General features: G+C 41.6%; 2 protein-coding genes across 3 annotated transcripts; one reads left to right on the top strand and one right to left on the bottom strand.

The window, feature by feature from the left end:
* Positions 1 to 391: 391 nt before the first annotated feature.
* On the bottom strand, positions 392 to 19613 carry LOC148735936 (death domain-containing ATP nucleosidase-like). Of its 2 annotated transcripts, XM_088753368.1 has the most exons (4): positions 19251 to 19613; positions 16967 to 17600; positions 2502 to 3229; positions 393 to 1731 (listed from the first exon to the last, which is right to left on the bottom strand). In XM_088753368.1, exons 3-4 carry the CDS (start codon positions 3211 to 3213, stop codon positions 1409 to 1411), a joined length of 1035 nt encoding a protein of 344 aa, XP_088609494.1. In that variant the 5' UTR covers positions 3214 to 3229; positions 16967 to 17600; positions 19251 to 19613; the 3' UTR covers positions 393 to 1408. The 2 variants fall into 2 exon arrangements, with proteins under 2 accessions (XP_088609495.1, XP_088609494.1); XM_088753369.1 differs by lacking the exons at positions 16967 to 17600; positions 19251 to 19613 and adding an exon at positions 8777 to 8919 and having other exon boundaries at positions 392 to 1731.
* Positions 4250 to 5479, top strand: LOC148735937 (uncharacterized). The gene has a single exon (XM_088753013.1). It carries the CDS (start codon positions 4250 to 4252, stop codon positions 5477 to 5479), a length of 1230 nt encoding a protein of 409 aa, XP_088609139.1.
* Positions 19614 to 20409: the final 796 nt, after the last annotated feature.

Below are 20409 nucleotides of genomic sequence, written 5' to 3'. Positions count from 1 at the left end.
TTTTACTCAATGTTATATCTTCTCCATCAGTTGAAATATATTCCAGAAAAAAAAAAAAACAGACAGCAGTTAAAGTTGCCTCATGACCACAACATGCCTCTACATTTAGTTTTAAAACCATCTCCGTTTATGAACACTGTATCCTAAACTTGCTTACAAAGATTTTTCCAAATCATTGTGAGTGAAGAATTCAAATTATTGAAAATCTACGTGACGAATTTAACACCTCGGTACCTTGGCCCAAAAACTCAACATATGACTACACGCTTGAGGAACGTCACTTTCTGTAAATAAGCTTATAAACCAGGACAGTGGCTCAAGTGGTTTAATTACAAGGCCTTCTTGTCGTTCAATTAGCAATAAGCCCACAAGAAGCACTTCTTGATGGTTTTTGCACCCTGCGATTCCATTCCGATCACTTTCTTCATTCTTGGGGTACAGCAGATTATATCATGGCATCTCATAGGAAAAATACATGCTTCTATCAAGAATCATTTACCTTTACAGCTAATTAACAGAGCTTATTAGCCAATAATTTAGAAATATATACTGTAATGTTTCATCGCCATTTTCTCAATAATTTCTATTTCACTCAATTTTCAATTTCAGGCCTAATTTATTGCACATGCGTGTTTCAAAATGGAGAGAATTCAACAACAAATGAATATCAAAGCTACCGTTTTTTTTATTTATAGAGGTGATAAGACTGAGTGGAGTCCAATTCGGTCTGTAATCATAACAGTTATGTAACAATATCAGACGGCCACTGAAGCGGAAGTTTGATTTGTTTATCACGAGTTTGATAACAGACACAATTAGACGACACAAAGTCAGTCCCTTTACCAATTAATAAAACTATGGCAAAATTCAAGAAAGAAACTAAAGATCGGTTTTCCTTTTTCATAAAAAAAAAAAATAACTGAGTTAATTCCGCGAAATGCCGTGACAAAAGCGTGGGCACATGAAGCGTTCTGTTCACTTACACAGGTATGACGTGTTAACTGTCCCTTCAACTGTCCTATTACAACTGTCCAATTACAAGCATGCTCGCTACACAGTCCTATCAATGCTCAAATCGGGCAGGCACATTTAGAGAATTTTGTTATAGTTTTGATTATATTTGTAACAGAAATGTCAATTAACATTAATATTACTGAGCCTTAGAACGGAAAACCACATTGTCGGGTGATATCATCGATAATCTATACCCTCCCATCTGTGGATGAAAACAGAAATGCATGATTGGGGGCAGGGCATTTAAAGCAGAAATCTCAAGCCCAGTGCAATCCCCGTAGAACTATGTTCCTTTGAGGCAAAGTAGCGCATGTGGACATTTTCGTTACAATTCTGCTCCAAAAATCGTTCTTCGTGATTAGCATATAATCAAAATAGGTCATCAATCATATTTCTAATTCAGTTTAGTGAAATTTTTTGGTAATGCAGTTCCAGTACATTCATATAAAACAAATATAAACAGCAAAAAATACCTAGTGACAGTATGCAAACATACTGTAAACCTAAAACAAACATTAAAGCTGATCTCTTTACCTTTGTAATGTGGCGAATCTTCAAAAATACTGCAGTCGTTTACAATGCTGATAACAACCGAAGCTGCCATTACACTTGCAAATGTTTTCCAGTTTTCTTCTGCTTCAGTTCCATCTGGATAACCTGAGATACCCTTGATGACAACCCACTCCATTTTAAGATCATGTGCTGCACTGTAAACTCCTGAAAAATTAAATAACAAGCTAGCTTCTATGCAAAAAACAACAAATATTATCCAACATACACGCAAACTTGCATAGAGTAAAGATTCCTGCGGAAAAAAATACAACAATTCTAAAATGTTTCCTGATTTTTCAGCAAAAGCATGGGCAGATCACATACCAATTTTTCGCTTGACAATCCCTTTCCCCCTACCCTTCCACACCATTAACTTTAACCTTGCCACATCGTCACCTTTGGTATCACAGATTTGTAAGGAACTAGCGAGAAATTGCTGTAATTACATGTAAACATGTATGTAGTCAAGCATAAAACAACAAAGGGGAGGAGTTACGTCTCTCTTTTACATAAGCTATGGAATAGCCCCCCTCTGGCACACAATTTTCTCTAGGTCTGGTCTCATACCGTTAAGCCAAAAAAGAAACTTTATTCTAACTCCCTCTACAGGTGTACACGTAAATGGATACTACTCAGTTCATCAGCAGCCATCTGTAATCCTGGGTAGAGACACACTGTGAGAGTAAAGTGTCCCACCCAAGTCTCCAGGTGTACAACACAATGACTTAAGCTGAAACTTGCCTCCAGACCTCTTAATCTAAGATCCAGTATACTTAGAATGAAACCAGAGTATTTCTAATCACCAACAGGAAAAATACCCCACTATGAAAACTGTTATGATAAAATTAGTGTCAATTCTGTGTCTCAGGATATAAATCTATCTACGTCTCTTGCAAAGGATTTTTCTGTTACCCTAAGGAATACAGATGTCTTACCCTCTCCTTCAGTTTCAATTGCAATTGCTCCAGGAAAGGACTTCACAAGCTCATGCGATCGCCACTCTGCTTGTACAAGCTCAGGGCCACTCAAAACCTCACCACAGTGGTCTTCAACTTTCCTTTCTTTTGGATTTTCTAGGGGTGCATTCCAACCATAACCAGCATATTTGATGAGTTCAGCAATGTCTCTACTGACAGGAGTTTTGACCCCATGAAATTCCGTGCAATCCTTTGTAGCCTTCTGATAGGAATACGTTGTGAGCTTTTCTGAAAGAACCACATCCTCCAGCTTTGTTGTTTCCTGATTCATACCACTACAGTGGCCCACAGAGAACACAGCTTTTGGTCTCAGCTGAGTGACAGCATTTTTTACAACAGTCAAAGAACCACCAGGAGCTTTAGAACCCTCTGAGCATCTCATCAAAGCAACTTTCAGTTTAACATCTTGATCTTCACCAATGCTGCCAAAGTATACATGACCAAGCCCTTTATAATAGCTTCTGAATGGATCAACAATGTAATAGTAGCAACTTAAGAACTCACAGTCCTTCACTGTTAACAACAGAATGTCAATTGGGAGTTGAACATCCTTCCAACGTTTATAATTCTGGGTTAGTTCATTTATCTCTGGAAGATCAATAGTGATCTTTGGTGGGTCACCATTAGTGTTCTTTGAACTACTCTCTTCAGTTCTCTCAGTTTCTGACATAATTGCCAATCAGATTCTGAAAAAAGAAAAATTGAATTACGCAAAATATCAACTGGCAAGGTAATTTACCATATTTAAGCCTGATAACATGAGATGGGAAGAAACTGAGAACCAGCACCAAATTTCTAGTGGTTCATAATGCTCTTTAAGTTCCCTTTTATACAGAAAAATGTGTGGAGAATTGAAGCTCCTAAAAGTCAAGAGAGAGCTGCTGTCAAACTCAGTATTCAATGACAATGGATTGTCTATAGAAGCAGTTCTATCAGAATGCAGTGAGCTGTATTCACTGGACTTGAGTGTATAGTTTACAAATTGAGTGGAGGAAGGGCGCAACTCAAGAATCGGATGCACTGAGTATTGCATGATGATTTAAAGAAGACAGTTGCCAAAATGGAAAAGAAAGATCACAGATCCAAAATTGACAAGCCAACTGACTGGGTGAGTGATGCAGTGCAATGAAAGTAAGAAATTGTCATGGCAAGATATGTGTGTGGCTTGCTAGACCCTGATGGGAACTGAACAAATGACTTGTGTCAAAGTACAAAAACTAATCTCACATTGAGACATAGTGAGCATACAAGCATTTACAGTTAATGACATTAGAGATGGGTACCTGCAAGTGAAACTTGATGAAGACCTAAGTAATCTATACAATGTTACACATTTCATTTTGCAGATATAAGTGGCTCAAATTGCCTTCTGAAATATCCAGTGCACCAGAACTCAATTAAAGGCATTTTGATGGAAACATCAAAAGAACTGGAGGGAATGACTCCTGTGGTGTATTTGTAGAGACTGAGTAGTATTGGTTCCAGTCTCCCCCTATCTTTGAGTGAGGTTGTTAAGCAATGCCATGTGCTCGTAAGTTGTAAATATATTGAAACCTTTTCCCTCGTTGAATACGCTTCAGTGGCGACGAGGATTCCCAAAACCCACGCGTGGGCTTTAAAGGCAACTCTGTCCAGCGTAGAGCTATTCGGAAATACGTTCGAGAAGTCCAAAACGACTACATTTCACTGAAGAAAGTGTCGGAAGAATGGCAGGCAGACCTCCTTTCAACGAGTTCGACGCTGAAACCGAAGACATCGAGAGTTATTTGGAGCGTCTTCAAGAGTACTTCACGGCTTATGACATCAATGATGATGAGGATAACGCAGCCAAACGCAGGGCGATCTTACTGACGTCGATTGGGAGCACTTCGTACAGAGTATTGAAAGATTTAGCGTTCCCGGATGCCCCCAACACGAAAACATTTGATCAGCTGGCGACACTCCTTCGTGCACATTTTAGGCCTACGCGTTTGACGGTAGCAGAAAGATATCGGTTCCACTCAGCTTGTCAAAAACCAAGTCAGTCAATCTCTGAGTATGTGCGAACTTTAAAAAAACTCGCAGGGAAGTGCGAATTCACAAATGAGCAACTGAATGAAAGTTTACGCGATCGATTTATTTGTGGATTGCACTTGGAACAAATCAAGCAGAAACTTTTATCGCGAAACTTTACGTTCCAAGAGGCGGTGGACACTGCTATTGCACAAGAAGCTGCACACAAGGACGTTCGTAATCTTGGAGGTTCACACGGAGAAGAATCCGACGAACGTGTCAACAAAGTCCAGCGTGACAAATGTCTGTCACGCAATCTCGGGGCAAGACCAAGTGGACATCGCGGTGCAAACGCCCAAGGCGGAACAAAACCGAAAAGGTGTAATCGTTGCGGTCTAACGAACCACACACATGAGCATTGTAGATACAAAACCGCAGAGTGTTATAAATGTCATAAAATGGGTCACTTACAATCGGAATGTCGTAGCATGAGGCCTTCTTACAGAAAAGGGGTAGAAAATCAGCACGTGCGCCACACAGATCAGGATCCAGAGGGAACTGAAGATGAGTTCCTCGGTTTTATTTTCGGTGTAAATGAATCGTCCCAGGCTAAAATACAGGGCTCAGAGATCTCAACCCCCGCTATTAAGGTCCCAATCAGGATTGAGGATGTTGAAGTTCTCATGGAAGTGGATACTGGGGCAGGAGCGTTTGTTATGAGTTACGCGGATTACGAGCGGAACTTCAAATACCTAGCACTACGACCAGTCAATCGCTCGTTCCATGCCTACACCGGCACACCTCTAGACGTTGCAGGGCAAGTCCTAGTTGACGTGGCCTATAATGGCCAGCAGATGACTCTTCCGTTACTCATTGTTCGGGCTAAGCGGCACGCCCCTCCACTGTTTGGTAGAGCGTGGATGACGAAGATCCACTTAGACTAGCACAACTTGTTTTCGCCCTCGCATGGCCAACTAGCGGTGGGGCAGGAAAATGACGAGCGAATTGAGCACCTAAAGGAGCGATATGCAGAAATATTTAAGGTAGAACTTGGTACGGTAAAAGGGGTAACAGCCACCTTACATTTGAAAGAAAACGTGAAACCAGTGTTTCAGAGAGCCCGCCCAGTTCCCTACGCAATACGGCCCGCAGTGGAGAAAGAATTGAAGCGAATGGAAGAGGAGGGGATCATAGAGCCAGTAGAAGTCAGTGAATGGGCCACACCCATTGTCAGCGTTCCTAAGACCGATGGGTCGGTACGAGTTTGCGGGGACTACAAGGGTACAGTTAATCCCGCAATTCAGACGGAACAATTCCCTATTCCAACGTTGGACGAGATTCGGGGAAAAGTTTCTACATGGAAGAAGTTCACCAAGATCGATCTGAGAAGCGCCTATCAACAATTGGTGTTGGATAAGGCCTCTCAACAGCTATGCACGATCAATACGCACAAGGGCCTATTTCGATATACGCGTCTACCATTTGGCATTTCATCCAGTCCCGCTATCTGGCAACGTTTTATTGAGCAAGTGCTTGCGGGTCTGGAGGGAACTTGTGTGATTATGGATGATCTTTTGGTAGGAGGGGTCAACGATGAGGAACACCTTCGTAATTTAGAAAAAGTCTTCAAGCAGTTTCAGAAGTACGGGCTAAGAGTCAAGCTTCCCAAATGTGTGTTTTTGGCACCTTCCGTGGTATACTTCGGTCTACGCTTTTCTGAAGAGGGGCTTCAGCCGACGGACGAAAAGGTTAAAGCTATCAGGGAGGCCCCCTCGCCAAGTAACGTGACAGAATTACGTTCCTTCCTGGGAATGCTAGCAGCACTTAGCAACTTTATTCCGAGGCTATCAACTATGGCGGACCCTCTGTATGAATTGTTGGGCAATAGACCGTGGAACTGGACGTCAAGTTGTGAACAAGCATTCGGCAACGTGAAACAAGCGCTCACATCAGAAACTACCTTGACGCATTACAACCCAGAACTCCCTGTAGAACTATCCGTCGACGCCTCGCCTTATGGTCTAGGCGCGGTTATAATGCACGTCTATTCCAATGGCATACGTCGTCCCATCGCTTACGCATCGCGAACGCTTAACGAACACGAACAACGGTACGGTCAGATTGATAAAGAGGCTCTGGCAATTGTATTTGGATTAAAGCGGTTCCATCTATACCTTTATGGTCGACATTTTACGATCCTTACCGACCACAAGCCTTTAGAGCGGATTTTCGGGCCAAAAACGGCAATTCCATCCCTGGCGGCTATGCGGCTACAACGTTGGGCAATAATGCTCGCAGCCTTTGATTACGACATTAGATTTGTTCCATCCAAACAGAATGCGGTCGCCGACGCCTTATCACGCCTACCTTTGTCGTCAACAGCAGGAGGCGAACACGCAGTGTTTAGAGTTGAAGAGCGTTTGATTGATTCATTGCCCGTCACGCACAAGGAAATCAGTCATGCGACACGGGTAGACCCTGTGCTGTCCAAGGTGCTGGGACTTGTGAGACATGGTTGGCCTCAGCACACTGACGACTTGCGCCTAAAACCTTTCTTTAATCGTCGCTTCGAATTGTCTATCGAGCAGGATTGTTTGCTGTGGGGAGTACGAGTTATCATTCCTACACGGTACCAGAATGATATGTTGGAGGAATTACATACAGGGTACCCGGGCATCGTCCGTATGAAAGCGTTAGCTCGTAGCTATATATGGTGGCCTAACATTGATCTGGAAATTGAGCAGACGGTGAGAAGCTGTGGTAGTTGCCAGCGGGTTCGGAAATCACCCGCTGTGGCTCCACTTGTGCCATGGTTGCGGCCTAGCAACCCCTGGCACCGTATTCACATTGACTTTGCTGAGTACGAAAAGAAACATTATCTCATTGTTGTTGACGCGCATTCTCGTTGGCCCGAGATTTTCTACATGCCTCAAAACACGACAGCAACAGCGACAATCGCGATCTTACAGGAACTATTTGCCAGATACGGAATACCAATTCACTGCGTTAGCGATAACGGGCCGCAGTTTCGCAGTGAAGAGTTTGCTCATTTCCTAAAAGTGAACGGTGTGAAACACGTACGGGTAGCACCTTATCACGCAGCGAGCAATGGGTTAGCGGAGCGTATGGTGCAATCGTTCAAGAACCACCTAAAGGCTTGCAAGGGCAGCAAACTTTCCATTCAGCAACGTATTGCGAATTTCCTCTTATCCTATCGGTCATCAAGACACCCCACGACTGGCAGAACACCTACTAGCCTGTTCCTGGGTCGCGAACTACGAACGCAACTAACTCTTCTCCGCCCAAACTTAGAAGAGAAGGTCATGGATTCCCAAGCAAAGCAGAAGGCCACGCACGACGAACATGCCAAGTTCAGAGAATTTTACCCCGGGGACAGAGTTTCAGTGAAAGACCTCAGAAAAGAGGACACCTGGTGGCAAGGTTCGATAGCTGAGCGAAGTGGACCCAAGTCGTACATAATAGTATTAAATGACGGCAGAGTGTGGAAACGTCACGTCGATCACGTGAGACGGGACGGCATGGGCAGGTCGGCATCAGAACCAGGTGGAGAGAGAAAGTATCAGGACCAGTCCTTGGAGGTTCCATGGGCTATTCCGGTCAGGTCGGATATTTCCGGACAACCCCAGGTACAACCTGATGCCCAAGAAGGTGTATCAGCTGAAACAGATTCAGCTCAGGATCAAAAGCAGGACGTAACACCGGCAGTAACAGCGAAGGCACCAGCGACGGCTCCTCCCCAGTCCGTGGAAGCGGCCCCCATCCCGTTTCGCCGATCTTCCAGGGGGCGAAGAGCTCCGGATAGACTAATAGAGTCTATCTGAAGTAATGCTGGGACTTCCGTACATTTAACTGTTGTCATCAGACATTCCTAGTTAATGTTGGAGTTTTTACATGGACTGTTTGAACTATGTTCTCGGACTCCGTTCCTTGTTGTTATTTCCGGACCCGTTCTTTGTTGTTATTTCCGTTGTAGTTCGGTCCAAGAAAGGGGGAGATGTGGTGTATTTGTAGAGACTGAGTAGTATTGGTTCCAGTCTCCCCCTATCTTTGAGTGAGGTTGTTAAGCAATGCCATGTGCTCGTAAGTTGTAAATATATTGAAACCTTTTCCCTCGTTGAATACGCTTCAACTCCAAAGCTGACAGCTTGTAAAAAAAGCATTAAGGAATAGGGTTTTGTAAAATAATGACAGAAAAAAATTGCAATACTGTATATGAATACCTTGAATACTGCAGACAAATTTTGACCTCTGAGGGTATAGTCCCTTCACTGGCTACCAGATCTGGCTAAAGTCAAGGCTATAACCCAGTTGCCATTAGGCCACATAGCAAAACTTGACCCAGGTAGTTTCTTCTCATGTCACAATCTCCAACGAAACTAATGAAAACAAAGAACTCAACCCACTGATCTCACTTTTAAAGTCGAAGAAGAAACCTTTCGCAAAAGGAGAGAGATCATTTCTGAGCCACCACTGTCCCACTATGTATATGAAGAAGAAAAGTGACTCTTAGCTGAGTGCAGTTTTACTTCAAGCTGGTAAACCTGTGGCTTGACAGAGTTGGACAATGACTCAGACAGAGAGGAGATACTCACAGATAGAGAATGACTGCCTCGTATTAGTGTTTGGCTGCATAAGCTTCAACCTCTACCTGAGTATCTCTTGCACGGATAAGGAAAGATCACTGCCATTGCAGATAACAAGCATAGTTTAGAGATAATTGCACCCAAGAGCATTATTCATGTACCCACTCCTGAAGTATATCCCTTTAGTGGATCACATTTACAGGAGTAGAACTCAAATGTTGATCAGTGATCCCCTGTCAAGATATCAAACCAAAAATAGGGAGAAGTATGATTATGAAGTCTTACTGTTCGAAGGAAGAAGAAATGCTCATGGGAGAGACTGTTGTTAGAGATTCAAATAGTTTTAATTATCATTAGCCAGAGCAAATGCTTAGGATGCTTATCACACGAACTTGTCAGTTAATAATACTAAAAATAATCATAATAATAATAATAATAATAATAATAACAATAATAATAATACAGTTCTTAAAAATGCATTTTACATAAGTCTCAATGCTTTTACATAAGATTTAAGTAATTACAAAAACAAAACAAAAATTAACTTTAAACTAAAAGCGATATTAAAAAGGTGAGTCTTGAGCATGGTTTTAAAGGAATCTAAGGTTTCAGAATATCTTATAAAATCAGGAAGTTTGTTCCAAAGCATGGAGGATGCACATGCAAAGGATCTGTTGCCATGGGTAGAGGTTCCAGATCTTGGGACAGACAGATTGATGGACCTTGAGGAATGGAGGGAGCGGACAGGTGTATAGTGAGTTAACAGATTTGCCAAGTAATCAGGAGCCAGACCATAAAGGGCCTTACAGGTATGGAGAAGCAGATTGAAAATAACACCATGTTCTATAGGGAGCCAGTGCAGATTGATGTCGACTGGAGAAATATCTTCAGATTGTCTTGCTCACGTAATAAGTCAGGCAGCAGAGTTTTGTAGTCTTTGAAGTTTCTGTATTTCAGAAGAAATAGGGCAAGCTGTAAAACAGGCCATTGCAGTAATCCAGTTTAGATGAAATAAAGACATGAACAACCCTTTCGGTGTCTTTCTGAGACAAAAATTTCCTGATTTTATTAAGTTCCTGTAAAGATATTGAGCCAGAGCTGCATATAATTATTGTTGATGTGGGTGCAAAGAGTGAGGGAAGAGCCAAGAGTGAGACTGAGGTCTCTTGCTTCGTTTACTGGTTCGATAGTAGCAGTGCTGACTCTGAGGTGACGTGAAATACTGTCACTGGGCGTGAAGCGAGAGTAGAAGTGAATGACTTCAGTCTTGGTTGGGTTGCATTTAAGACTGTTCTGCATGTTCCAACATAGAACATCATCAATGCAAAGTTCAAGCTGTTCTAAGGCAACACAACGATTGCTCCGCTTTATTATGATGTAGAGCTGAGAGTCATCAGCCTACATCATCGCAGTTCTGTGAACCAATGGATGGGCCAAGGCTAAGAGACATTCCATTCTAAAGTAATGCTCATAATTTTTAGCCTTACACAGAGATAAACTATGTAGCTGTCAAAGATGAATTAGCATGTAGTATACAAGGGAGTTAAACCAGAGTTCTCATACCTTGACGGTTCTGTGCTCACAGATGCACTAAAGATTCCCTCCACTAGTTTGGAAAAAGAGGGATAAATTTGACAAGAAAGTGTCACTGTATCTTGACCATTGATTCACAATGACATGAAATACCTCAATAGCACCTGTACTAGAAGCAAATCAAAACCAAAGCAACCTTGATAAACCATGCAAAGTCAACCTACCACAAAGAAGATGGCAAACAGTATCTGTTCAAAGGAAAGAAAGATTTCATTGAATTATTGTAGACAATCTGACCAAGTATTACAGTAACCATTAATTTTGGAAAAAAGTGAGCTGCTGAGACACCAGTCCAGCACATGAGGAAGATATTTGCTAGGCACAGAATTCCAAAGAAATTATTTCAGACAATGGACCCCAATACACCATTAAAGAATTTAAACCATTCAAAGCTAACTAGAACTTTCATGATCATAATAAATCCTCCTGCATGCCTGCACCACTCTAGAGGTAATGGTACTACAGGGGCTGTGATAAAGTAAGCAAAAGAGATTGTATAGATGAGCCAGCACCCAAGGATGGATATATTGGAACACAAGAATACTCAGCCTATTGGGTCAGCTTCATCAAATGAAAAGCCAAAACCCAAAACAACAATTACACTTCCCCTTGTTGAGCCTGTGCTGTTACTAATAAAAACAAAAAATTACTTTTGATCTCAAGCATTGTTAGAGCTTCAATAAAGAAGACGCAGTGCATGGGCCAAATGATATCACGCATAATAGGGAGGATTAAAGCTGCTGCTGTCTCTCTTTTACAAGATTACACTAATAAACCTCAACCAACTTCAAGTCAGGTCAAAGGATTAGCCATGTGCATGATCAAAAGAGAAAGTAACAAGTCATATAAAATCAAGGCAGATGGGATGAGTGCTGAAGAAATCAGGAAGACCTTTGCAAAACAACAGAGCTGCAAATGCCTTGGGAGTGAATTTAGAGTCCATGTAGAAGATTCCCATGAAACCAGCAAAGAAGTTGAATAGCAGCTAGCTGAAGCCCACCAGTAATAAAGCAGAGCCTTAGCTAGTGAAGAATGTGGCAAAGTCAACAGAACAGGAACAAAATCTGACACAAAGAAAGTGATGGGCAATAACTTCTACAAAGTTGGCAACAAAAATGCCTGCCAACTCCTAGATACATGACACTTTGTGATGTCTAAATAGAACTTTCAATATCATTTTTTTTAGTAATTAATTTTGGATTTGTTTTGTAGATGTAAATAATTGTCTTTGCACCAAGTTGTGTCATTGTTTACCTTATCACACATGTACTAGTCATGTAAATACTTATTTCTAGAACTGTAGCATGTAATCATATGGAATGTTCTACACTCATCTGTTACTTGTCAGACAGGTGTGCATATATATTATTCCAATCGATACAGCCTAAGAGGAGCTCAAATCAAGTAGTTGTGTTATCACTTGATAAGGTGCCAATAAAGCTGTGTTTTGGGCTGTGAACAATGTACTTGTCATGTATTACTTAAGAACTACACACCCCAAACAATATGGCGGTTCGGTAAGTAAAAGACTGTTTAATAATGCGTCATGCGTGCGCATGAGCAAACCATATATGGTAGCACACAACATACAACACACTGGAAAGCCATAACATTTCCTCCACACATAAAACGATCTGTCCCTAGTTTTTAAAACAAGCCCTAAAATACAATTTCAAGGAAAACATTAAATAAACCAACAGTGTCCGGTAACCACAGTTCGAAAGGTAAAAACGACCCTTAAACAAAGAAAACGAACAGAATAAAACAAAGTTCAGAGATCAAGCCTCTGTGGTGCCCTGCGAACTCTCTGAGGGTGTTGTCGCATTTTGACCATCGGACTAGCTGTAGCTGGTTTAGCATCAGGAGGGTCAGGTACCGTAGGTGTGGAAACAGGAACCATCTTTGGTTGATCTTTCTCGAAACATCCTGGAGCTGTGCCACCCTTAGTGGTTGGAGTACTTGATGTAATCGGGGTCAGTGGTGTGTTGGCCACTTCAGGTTGGCTGACTTCAACACTACAGTCGGCGTCAGTGCTTTCAACTGAGTGCCCAACTGCCGTTGGTCTCAACTGATCAATATGTCGGCGCCAGATCAGTCCCGGTGCCACCTGTACCTCATACATCAGCGGACCTGTCTTGTTAACGATCAGCCCTGGACGCCACTTCAGATCCCCTCGATAATCCCGTGACATAACTGAGTCACCAATCTCTAACTGGCGATACTGTTTACCCTTGTCAATCGCTGCCTTAATGCTCTGCTGGTGTTGTTGGTTAACCATCTTACGGTTTAAGTTAGGTTTCACCAAATCTAGGAGAGTACGCAATGGTCTTCCCAGGAGTAACTGTGCTGGGCTCTCACCGGTGGTGGAGTGTGGAGTGTTCCTGTAAGCTATGAGAAACTTCGCCAACTTCTCCCTCACTGGCTTGGGGCTTTGATGCATGGAACGCAAAGCCTGTTTGAAGGTTTGTACTGTCCTTTCCGCAAGACCATTCGTCGCTGGATGGTACGGTGCTGAAGTTATATGGCGGATGCCATTGGACTTGACGAATGTCTGGAATTCCTCAGAAACAAACTGTGTACCATTGTCACTGACTATCTGTTCCGGAATTCCAAATCTGGCGAACAAATCGCGTAGAATTTCGATAGTCGAACTTGAAGAAGTTGACTTGACTGGAATCACTTCTGGCCACTTGGTGTGTGCGTCGACAACCACTAAGAACATCGAGTTCTGAAATGGCCCTGCGTAGTCGATGTGTATACGTTGCCATGGTGTAGTGGCCCACTCCCACGGATGTAGTGGTGTTTTAGCAGGCATCTTCTGGTTTTGCTGACACCCGCTGCAGCCTTTCGCTAGCTCTTCCAGATGACCATTGATATTAGGCCACCATACGTAGCTCCTCGCGAGTGCTTTCATTTTGACCATGCCCAGATGCCCATCATGCAGTTCCTCTAACACTCTGCTTTGTAACTTATTGGGAACTACCACTCTCATTCCCCATAGGATGCAGCCTTGGTGAACTGTCAGTTCATTGCGTCGCTCGTAATAAGGCTTGTCTCCCTCCACACGAGTAGACCATCCTTTCACGATAGAATCATGTATCCTCGCTAGGACAACGTCACGACGTGTTTCTCTTGCCACTGCTTCACTGGTTATAGGTAATGGCACAAACTGAGAGGCGTGGAACACCTCTGCTGAATCCACCTCCAAGTCTTCAAGCTCTTTCTGCTGGAGAGGGAGCCGCGACAGTCCATCGGCATTGCAGTGTTTGGTTGTACTCTTATACTCGATGGTATAGTCGAACCCGGACAAGAACAATGCATAACGCTGAAGCCTTGCAGCAGTCATGGCTGGAACTCCCTTTCCTGGGTGGAAGATGGCAGTGAGGGGCTTGTGATCTGTAATGAGCGTAAATCGTCTCCCATAGAGGTAAACATGAAATCGTTTCACCCCCCACACAATGGACAATGCCTCCTTGTCTATCTGTGCATACCGACGTTCAGTCTTGGTCAACGATCGGGACGCAAAAGCCACCGGCCTTTCGCTACCATCGGACATGACGTGTGAAAGAACCGCGCCGATGCCAGTTGGTGAAGCATCACATGCAAGCCTAACCGGTAATGCTGGGTCATAGTGTGTTAGCACCTGCTCAGATGTAATCATACGCTTAGCCTCAGTGAAGGCTCGCTCACACCGTTCAGTCCACTGCCATTCGTTGTTTTGCTCTAACAACTGGTGAAGTGGGTGGAGAACTGTAGATGCATTAGGCAAGAAACGGTTGTAATAGTTTACGAGCCCTAAAAATGAGCGAAGCTGTGACACATTCTCAGGTCTTGGTGCACTGACCACTGCTTCAATCTTCTCTTGTGTCTTGTGTAGACCTTCCTTATCGATCTCATGCCCACAAAACTGAACTCTATCTCTGAAGAACTCGCACTTCTCCTTGTTAGCCTTCAGACCCGCATCTTGTAATCGCTTGAGTACACTCTCCAGGTTCTCCAAATGTTCTTCATCAGTTTTGCCTGTGACAATCATGTCATCAAGAATGCACTGGGTCCCAGGTATTCCCTGTAATACCTGGTCTATGGCACGCTGCCAAATGGCTGGAGACGAAGAGATGCCAAAGACTAAGCGATTGTATCGAAAAAGGCCCTTGTGTGTATTAATCGTAAGGAGTTCCTTGGATCTTTCGGTTACTTCCATCTGGTGATAAGCTTGGCGAAGGTCAAGTTTGCTGAAATGTCTACCGCCAGCCAAATTTGCAAAAATATCCTCTATACGTGGCAGAGGGTACTGTTCTGCAAGAAGTACTGGGTTCACTGAGACCTTAAAATCGCCACAAACTCGTACCGATCCGTTTCGTTTGACTACTGGAACAATTGGGGTCGCCCATTCACTGTATTCTACTTTAGAGAGAATACCTTCCTTCTCTAAGCGTGTCAATTCTGCTTCTACTTTGGGGCGGAGTGCGTATGGCACTTGGCGTGGTTTATGAAAGCTGGACTGGCAGCCTTCCTCAACCTTCAAATCTGCCTTGTAGCCTTTAAGTGTGCCCAGATTTTCGGAGAATACAGACTCGTACTTCTGTAGTAACTGATCCACTTTGCGTGCCATACCCCCTTCTGAAGTCTTGCTAAGCTTAAGGGTTTTGATTTCACCCCAGTTCAGTTGAATTTTGGACAGCCAGTCACGCCCAAACAGTGCTGGTCCCTGCGTCTCAACAACTTGTAGGTTTAACTCTTTTTCCTGGCCCTTGAACTTAACATTACATCTCATCTCTCCCTTAGGTGTGATTTTCTGCCCAGTGTAGGTTTTAAGTGTCACAAGGCTCTTTGAAAGTTTCACATGATTAAAATGTTCCTTATATAGTTTGTATGGAAGTACAGACACCGCTGACCCTGTGTCTAGTTCCATCTTGACCACCTTTCCCTGTATTTCGGGGTTGACCCATATTACGTGATCCTTGTCACCCACATTATTAACCTCAAGGGATGCCAAATAATCATCGCTGTCCCCGTCATCACTGTCTACATAATTTACTGGGGGTTGGGAAGCTTGTGTCTCTTTTTTCTTTGATTTACAAGCCCTCACAATGTGACCAGTCTTGTTACAGTGGTGGCATTTTTCTTTCTTGAATGGACAACTTTTGTGATCATGAATTCCCAAACAGCGGTAGCAACTTTGATCACCCGTTCTCTTGGGGGAAAAAGAACCCTTTTTCTCTGAAAGCTTGGCTTCTCTCATGAATTTAAGCTTCTTGCCTGGCTTTGATTTGGCTAATAAATCGATTGATTCTGACGCTTTATTCCCCTGGAGAGCTTCAACATCCTTGTAAGATTGCTCAATAGCTAAGCACTTTGCAACAGCAATGTCAAATGTCAGTTCCTCAAGCTTAAGTTTCAAAAGCTCTGACATCATTCTCTTATCTCGAATACCCGAAACCAGTCTATCTCTAAGCCTTTCCAAACGCATGGCGTCGTTAAATTTGCAATCCGTAGCTAGATGTTTTAAAACAGCAACATATTGACTCACCGTTTCTCCTGTGTTACGTGCTCGGTTGTCAAACTCATACCTGGCTACTAAAGCAGACTTCTGTGGCCTCAATTGTTCGCGGAGACGCTCTACGATTGCGTTGTACGTGAGAGAATCTTCTCCTAACAAGGTCGGAGCCATCAAATCTTTCGCCAGTTGGTACGTTTCAGTGGGAAGATTGGTTAACAGAATGGCTTTCTTCTGTTTCGCGTCGGTCACTCCATTGGCCACGAAGAAGAATCCTAACTGTTCTGTATACGCCTCGAAGTCAGTTCCCACAGTGAACTTTTGAACTTTTCCGATGTTACGAACTGGATTTGGTGCCGTATTTGCATCGCTGGCCATCGTGGACGTTGTGTGGATTTAGTTTAGGGATGTCTTCACTTTTAGCAGCAAAAAGGTCCCTCAATATCCGGTCCTCGTCGCCAAAATTGTCATGTATTACTTAAGAACTACACACCCCAAACAATATGGCGGTTCGGTAAGTAAAAGACTGTTTAATAATGCGTCATGCGTGCGCATGAGCAAACCATATATGGTAGCACACAACATACAACACACTGGAAAGCCATAACAGTACTATAACATGTTAATGATTACATATTAAAACATTTTGGGAATGAGTTACCGGCAGAGTTGATTGGGTCGACTCTTTCATTACATGTACAAGTCATGCAGATTGATGTCAATAGATTAACACTCACCTTTCAAGTTGCTTCTATGGTGAGATGATAACAGCAGTTGTAATTAACTCCCAGGTACTTGTTTTTTCTGAATTGAATTGATAAAACCATCCACCAGATAAACCACTACCCAGTAGATTGTGTGGCTGATTGTGTTCACACCAATCTACTAGGTATAGTGATTAATCTGGTGGACAGCAATGAAATTCAACCAGCTGTGGGAAAAGTAACTGTTTTGTCTGTACACCTAGGTGTCATAAAGCCTGTATCTGTTGGATTATGGTACTCAAATGGAACTCAGAATATTCTGGAACTTAGCGGTAAGGAGGCAAAACACATACATGTATGGATCAACATATCAATCTGAAGTGACTACAGTACACATAACTGCACACACAATTGAAAAACAAAATGGTTTTAATTAAGCTCTTCATCTGACAGGAGTGTTAAGTGTACTTGAATTTTAGATGCAAAATAAAAAAATAGGTTTTATGTTGTGAACTAGAAATAGTGAGCAAGACAAAAACTCCACAATCAATAGAAAATATAACTTTAAAAAATTAACATGTTGATGTGGATGTTCAAAACTTACTTAGTATTCACAGCAATGTCTATACAGGATTGTCTCAAAGTCTGGGTGTTTTTCAATGGATCTCTGTTTATAAAAGTTCATTACAACAAAAAATGATTGCCATTAGATGTGTGTATATCAAATCCACCCACCTACGTACACTGTATAACTATGAAATATAAATAAAAGAAATAATTCTATAAAGATAAAATGGACAAATACAGTATAAAGGAACAGGTTCAAGTTTGCAACCAACAAAGTCACAGTGTGACTTATAATTTTGTTTTGTTTTTATAATTACCATCTTCCTCAATCATGTTTACAACAACAATATTTAATTAACTATCTAACTGTTAATGACTAGGTTTTAACTAAATAATGGTTAGTTCACAAAGCTTTAGATTAAATACAAATGCAAGAAGTAAAATATTTTTTTACAATCACATGTTTACATGCATAATTACTAAAATATAATTATAATAAACAACAAATTGTGGGAGATCCATTTTAAAAACACAATTCCCAGCCCACACCATTTTGTTGGCTGGTATAACATCACGCTGGTTTACAGCAAAGTGTCAGGGTCTTAAAAACTTTTTTGCATTGCAAGTAAAGAGAACACTTTTTTAATCACTGAGATTTACAGGCAACCAAATTATTGCTTCATATGGCAACTCAATCACAGTTGTTTAATTGACACTTGGCACCTAAGTAAAACTGAATTCTACACCAACAATGAAATAAAAACAGAACTAGGTGAGCATTTCAAAGTAGCTCAGATTAGTAACAAGAAGCTTGTAGGGATTGGAAAGGACACTGTTCTTTACTATAGTCTCAAGTCCACAAGTAAAATTTAAATTTATCCCAGGGGTAAGTTAAAATAGAACAAACATCTCACAGCCGTTAGAGGGTGACAGACATTAAATGATTCAATAATCATGAAATTTAATTAATGCTCTCTTCTATTTGATGTAGAGCAAAGTGAAGAGGAGAAATTTTAACAAATATTGGGCGAGGCAAAGCTGTTTGAAGTGAAGCCATTCCTCAGCTCAGAGTTAAAGAGTAAACTGGAACTACAATATGTAGAAGACTCAATGACCATTTTAAGATTCAACCGAGTGCTCTACAGTGTCAGAGCAACTATACTTTAAAAAGCAACTACAGCAGCAACAGGTAAAAATGAGAATATAGCACTTTTAATTAATTGCCAACAATATCAAAATTAACTTGAAGAAAAAGACGATTTATTCCAAAACCGCTGGGATATAGGAAGCTGGGCAAAGTCATGATCGCAAATGCATATGTCACATTAAAAAATCCTCTGAAAGCATTCACGATATTCCAGAATTATCTTGGCTTTAGCCTTTCAGTTCACTGGAATAAAGTCTAATTCTCCAGGCCGAGATGTTTTTCAATGTGGTAATTTAAGTTTTAATATTTGCAAACTGTTGTTGATAACCATATCCAATACATTTATTTAAATTGATGTCTTGAATGCACGCAGTTATACCGATGAAATCGAAAGTCATCTATTTTTCAAGAAATAGTCTAAGTAAATGAAATAAAGCAAACAGACAACCAAACAGCAATGAGATACTGTGAAAACAAATAATTCATAGGTGCAGCTCCCTTTAGGCAACTTTCACATTCATGACAAAGCAATACAAAGATTGCTAATCTAAAATGAGCATATTTATGATACAGCTGTTGTAAATGCCAATCTCCAAAACTCACCTAAGCAGCCATAAAGCTGTGCCATATTACTCGCACATACATGAGTATGAAACCTTGGACATCCAGTAAAACAATCTAATAAATGCATGCTCGCTCAGGTTAGCAGACAACAACCTTACTTCCGTTTCCTTTCTACTCGACGACTGCAAATGCTCGTGTTTAAAGAAACTGAGCCACAGCTGCTGTACAACTTCGACTTGGTGAGATGTACTTTACATAAAGAGCTGTTTTACAAGTTCAGAGCCGAGATGAAAGAAGGAAACACAAGATTCTTTAGCTGAAACTTCACTCCACCGGACTGTTGATTTCACAAGGAATTACTGCCTAGCTCCCACTCAAGCAAGTCAGTCACGTGATAAGATAATCTTTACCGCAAGCCGGAAGTGTTAATGTTCTAAAAATATGTCTAATTGTTACTTGTGGTAGTAATTGTTTTGCTATAAATTCCACAGATGACCCTTTAAGTCATAAAAAGAAAGAGAAATATTCAGTGAAATACTGATGTTTTAGCTTTCCGTGACTCTCTGAGTACATGTTGAACATTGCGTGACAAATTATATGTACAGTACCTAGGCACGGCAAGACATAAAATTACTTCTGAGCTCTTCAGTTAGAAAACTAGTGCAATTTTGAACAACATTTTCCATTTCAGACCAGAGATAGAGTTCATCTCCGTCACCTGTTGCGGTATCTCAGAATACCAATCAGTTATTCCACAAAACATGCGCTAACGTCTACATCACATCGGATAAAACACATCAAGTTGGGCGAACTGAAAGCAAGAGAACGGGAATCAGGCGATACACCCTTTTGTCTGAACATAGGTCCGGTTAAAGTTCAACGGAAGCAATAAAGAAAATACTGTATCCCTTTGATAATAAGTTAAGACAACAAGAAGCCGTGTGCGATTTAGTATAAAAGTTTGTTTGTTTCTTTTTATAAACGCTTCCAAGGTAAATGGGAGAAGAGCTCCAAAGAAGGAAGAATATTTCTCATTATTCATTCACAATTCAGTTGTATCTTACAAGAAATCAATCAATTACTTTTCATAAAAACCTCAGCTGGCCGCTCTGGCAGTCAGATACTCAATATCCTAGAAAAAATTTCTACGAACACTTCAAAAGTTGCCGCCACGACGCGCTACGGCTACAAATGATTT

Source organism: Stylophora pistillata, chromosome 3 (assembly GCF_964205215.1).
Source record: "Stylophora pistillata chromosome 3, jaStyPist1.2, whole genome shotgun sequence".
NCBI classification, from domain to species: Eukaryota; Metazoa; Cnidaria; class Anthozoa; order Scleractinia; family Pocilloporidae; genus Stylophora; species Stylophora pistillata.
Note: the sequence above shows the minus strand (reverse complement) of the source record. Positions and strands in the feature narration are given on the sequence as shown.

Coding starts and splice junctions, on each gene's coding strand:
- LOC148735936 (XM_088753368.1), bottom strand. CDS start 3,213: ATGTCAGAAACTGAGAGAACTGAAGAGAGTAGTTCAAAGAACACTAAT. Junction 1,732..2,501: donor AATTGAAACTGAAGGAGAGG/GTAAGACATCTG, acceptor TTAATTTTTCAG/GAGTTTACAGTGCAGCACAT.
- LOC148735937 (XM_088753013.1), top strand. CDS start 4,250: ATGGCAGGCAGACCTCCTTTCAACGAGTTCGACGCTGAAACCGAAGAC.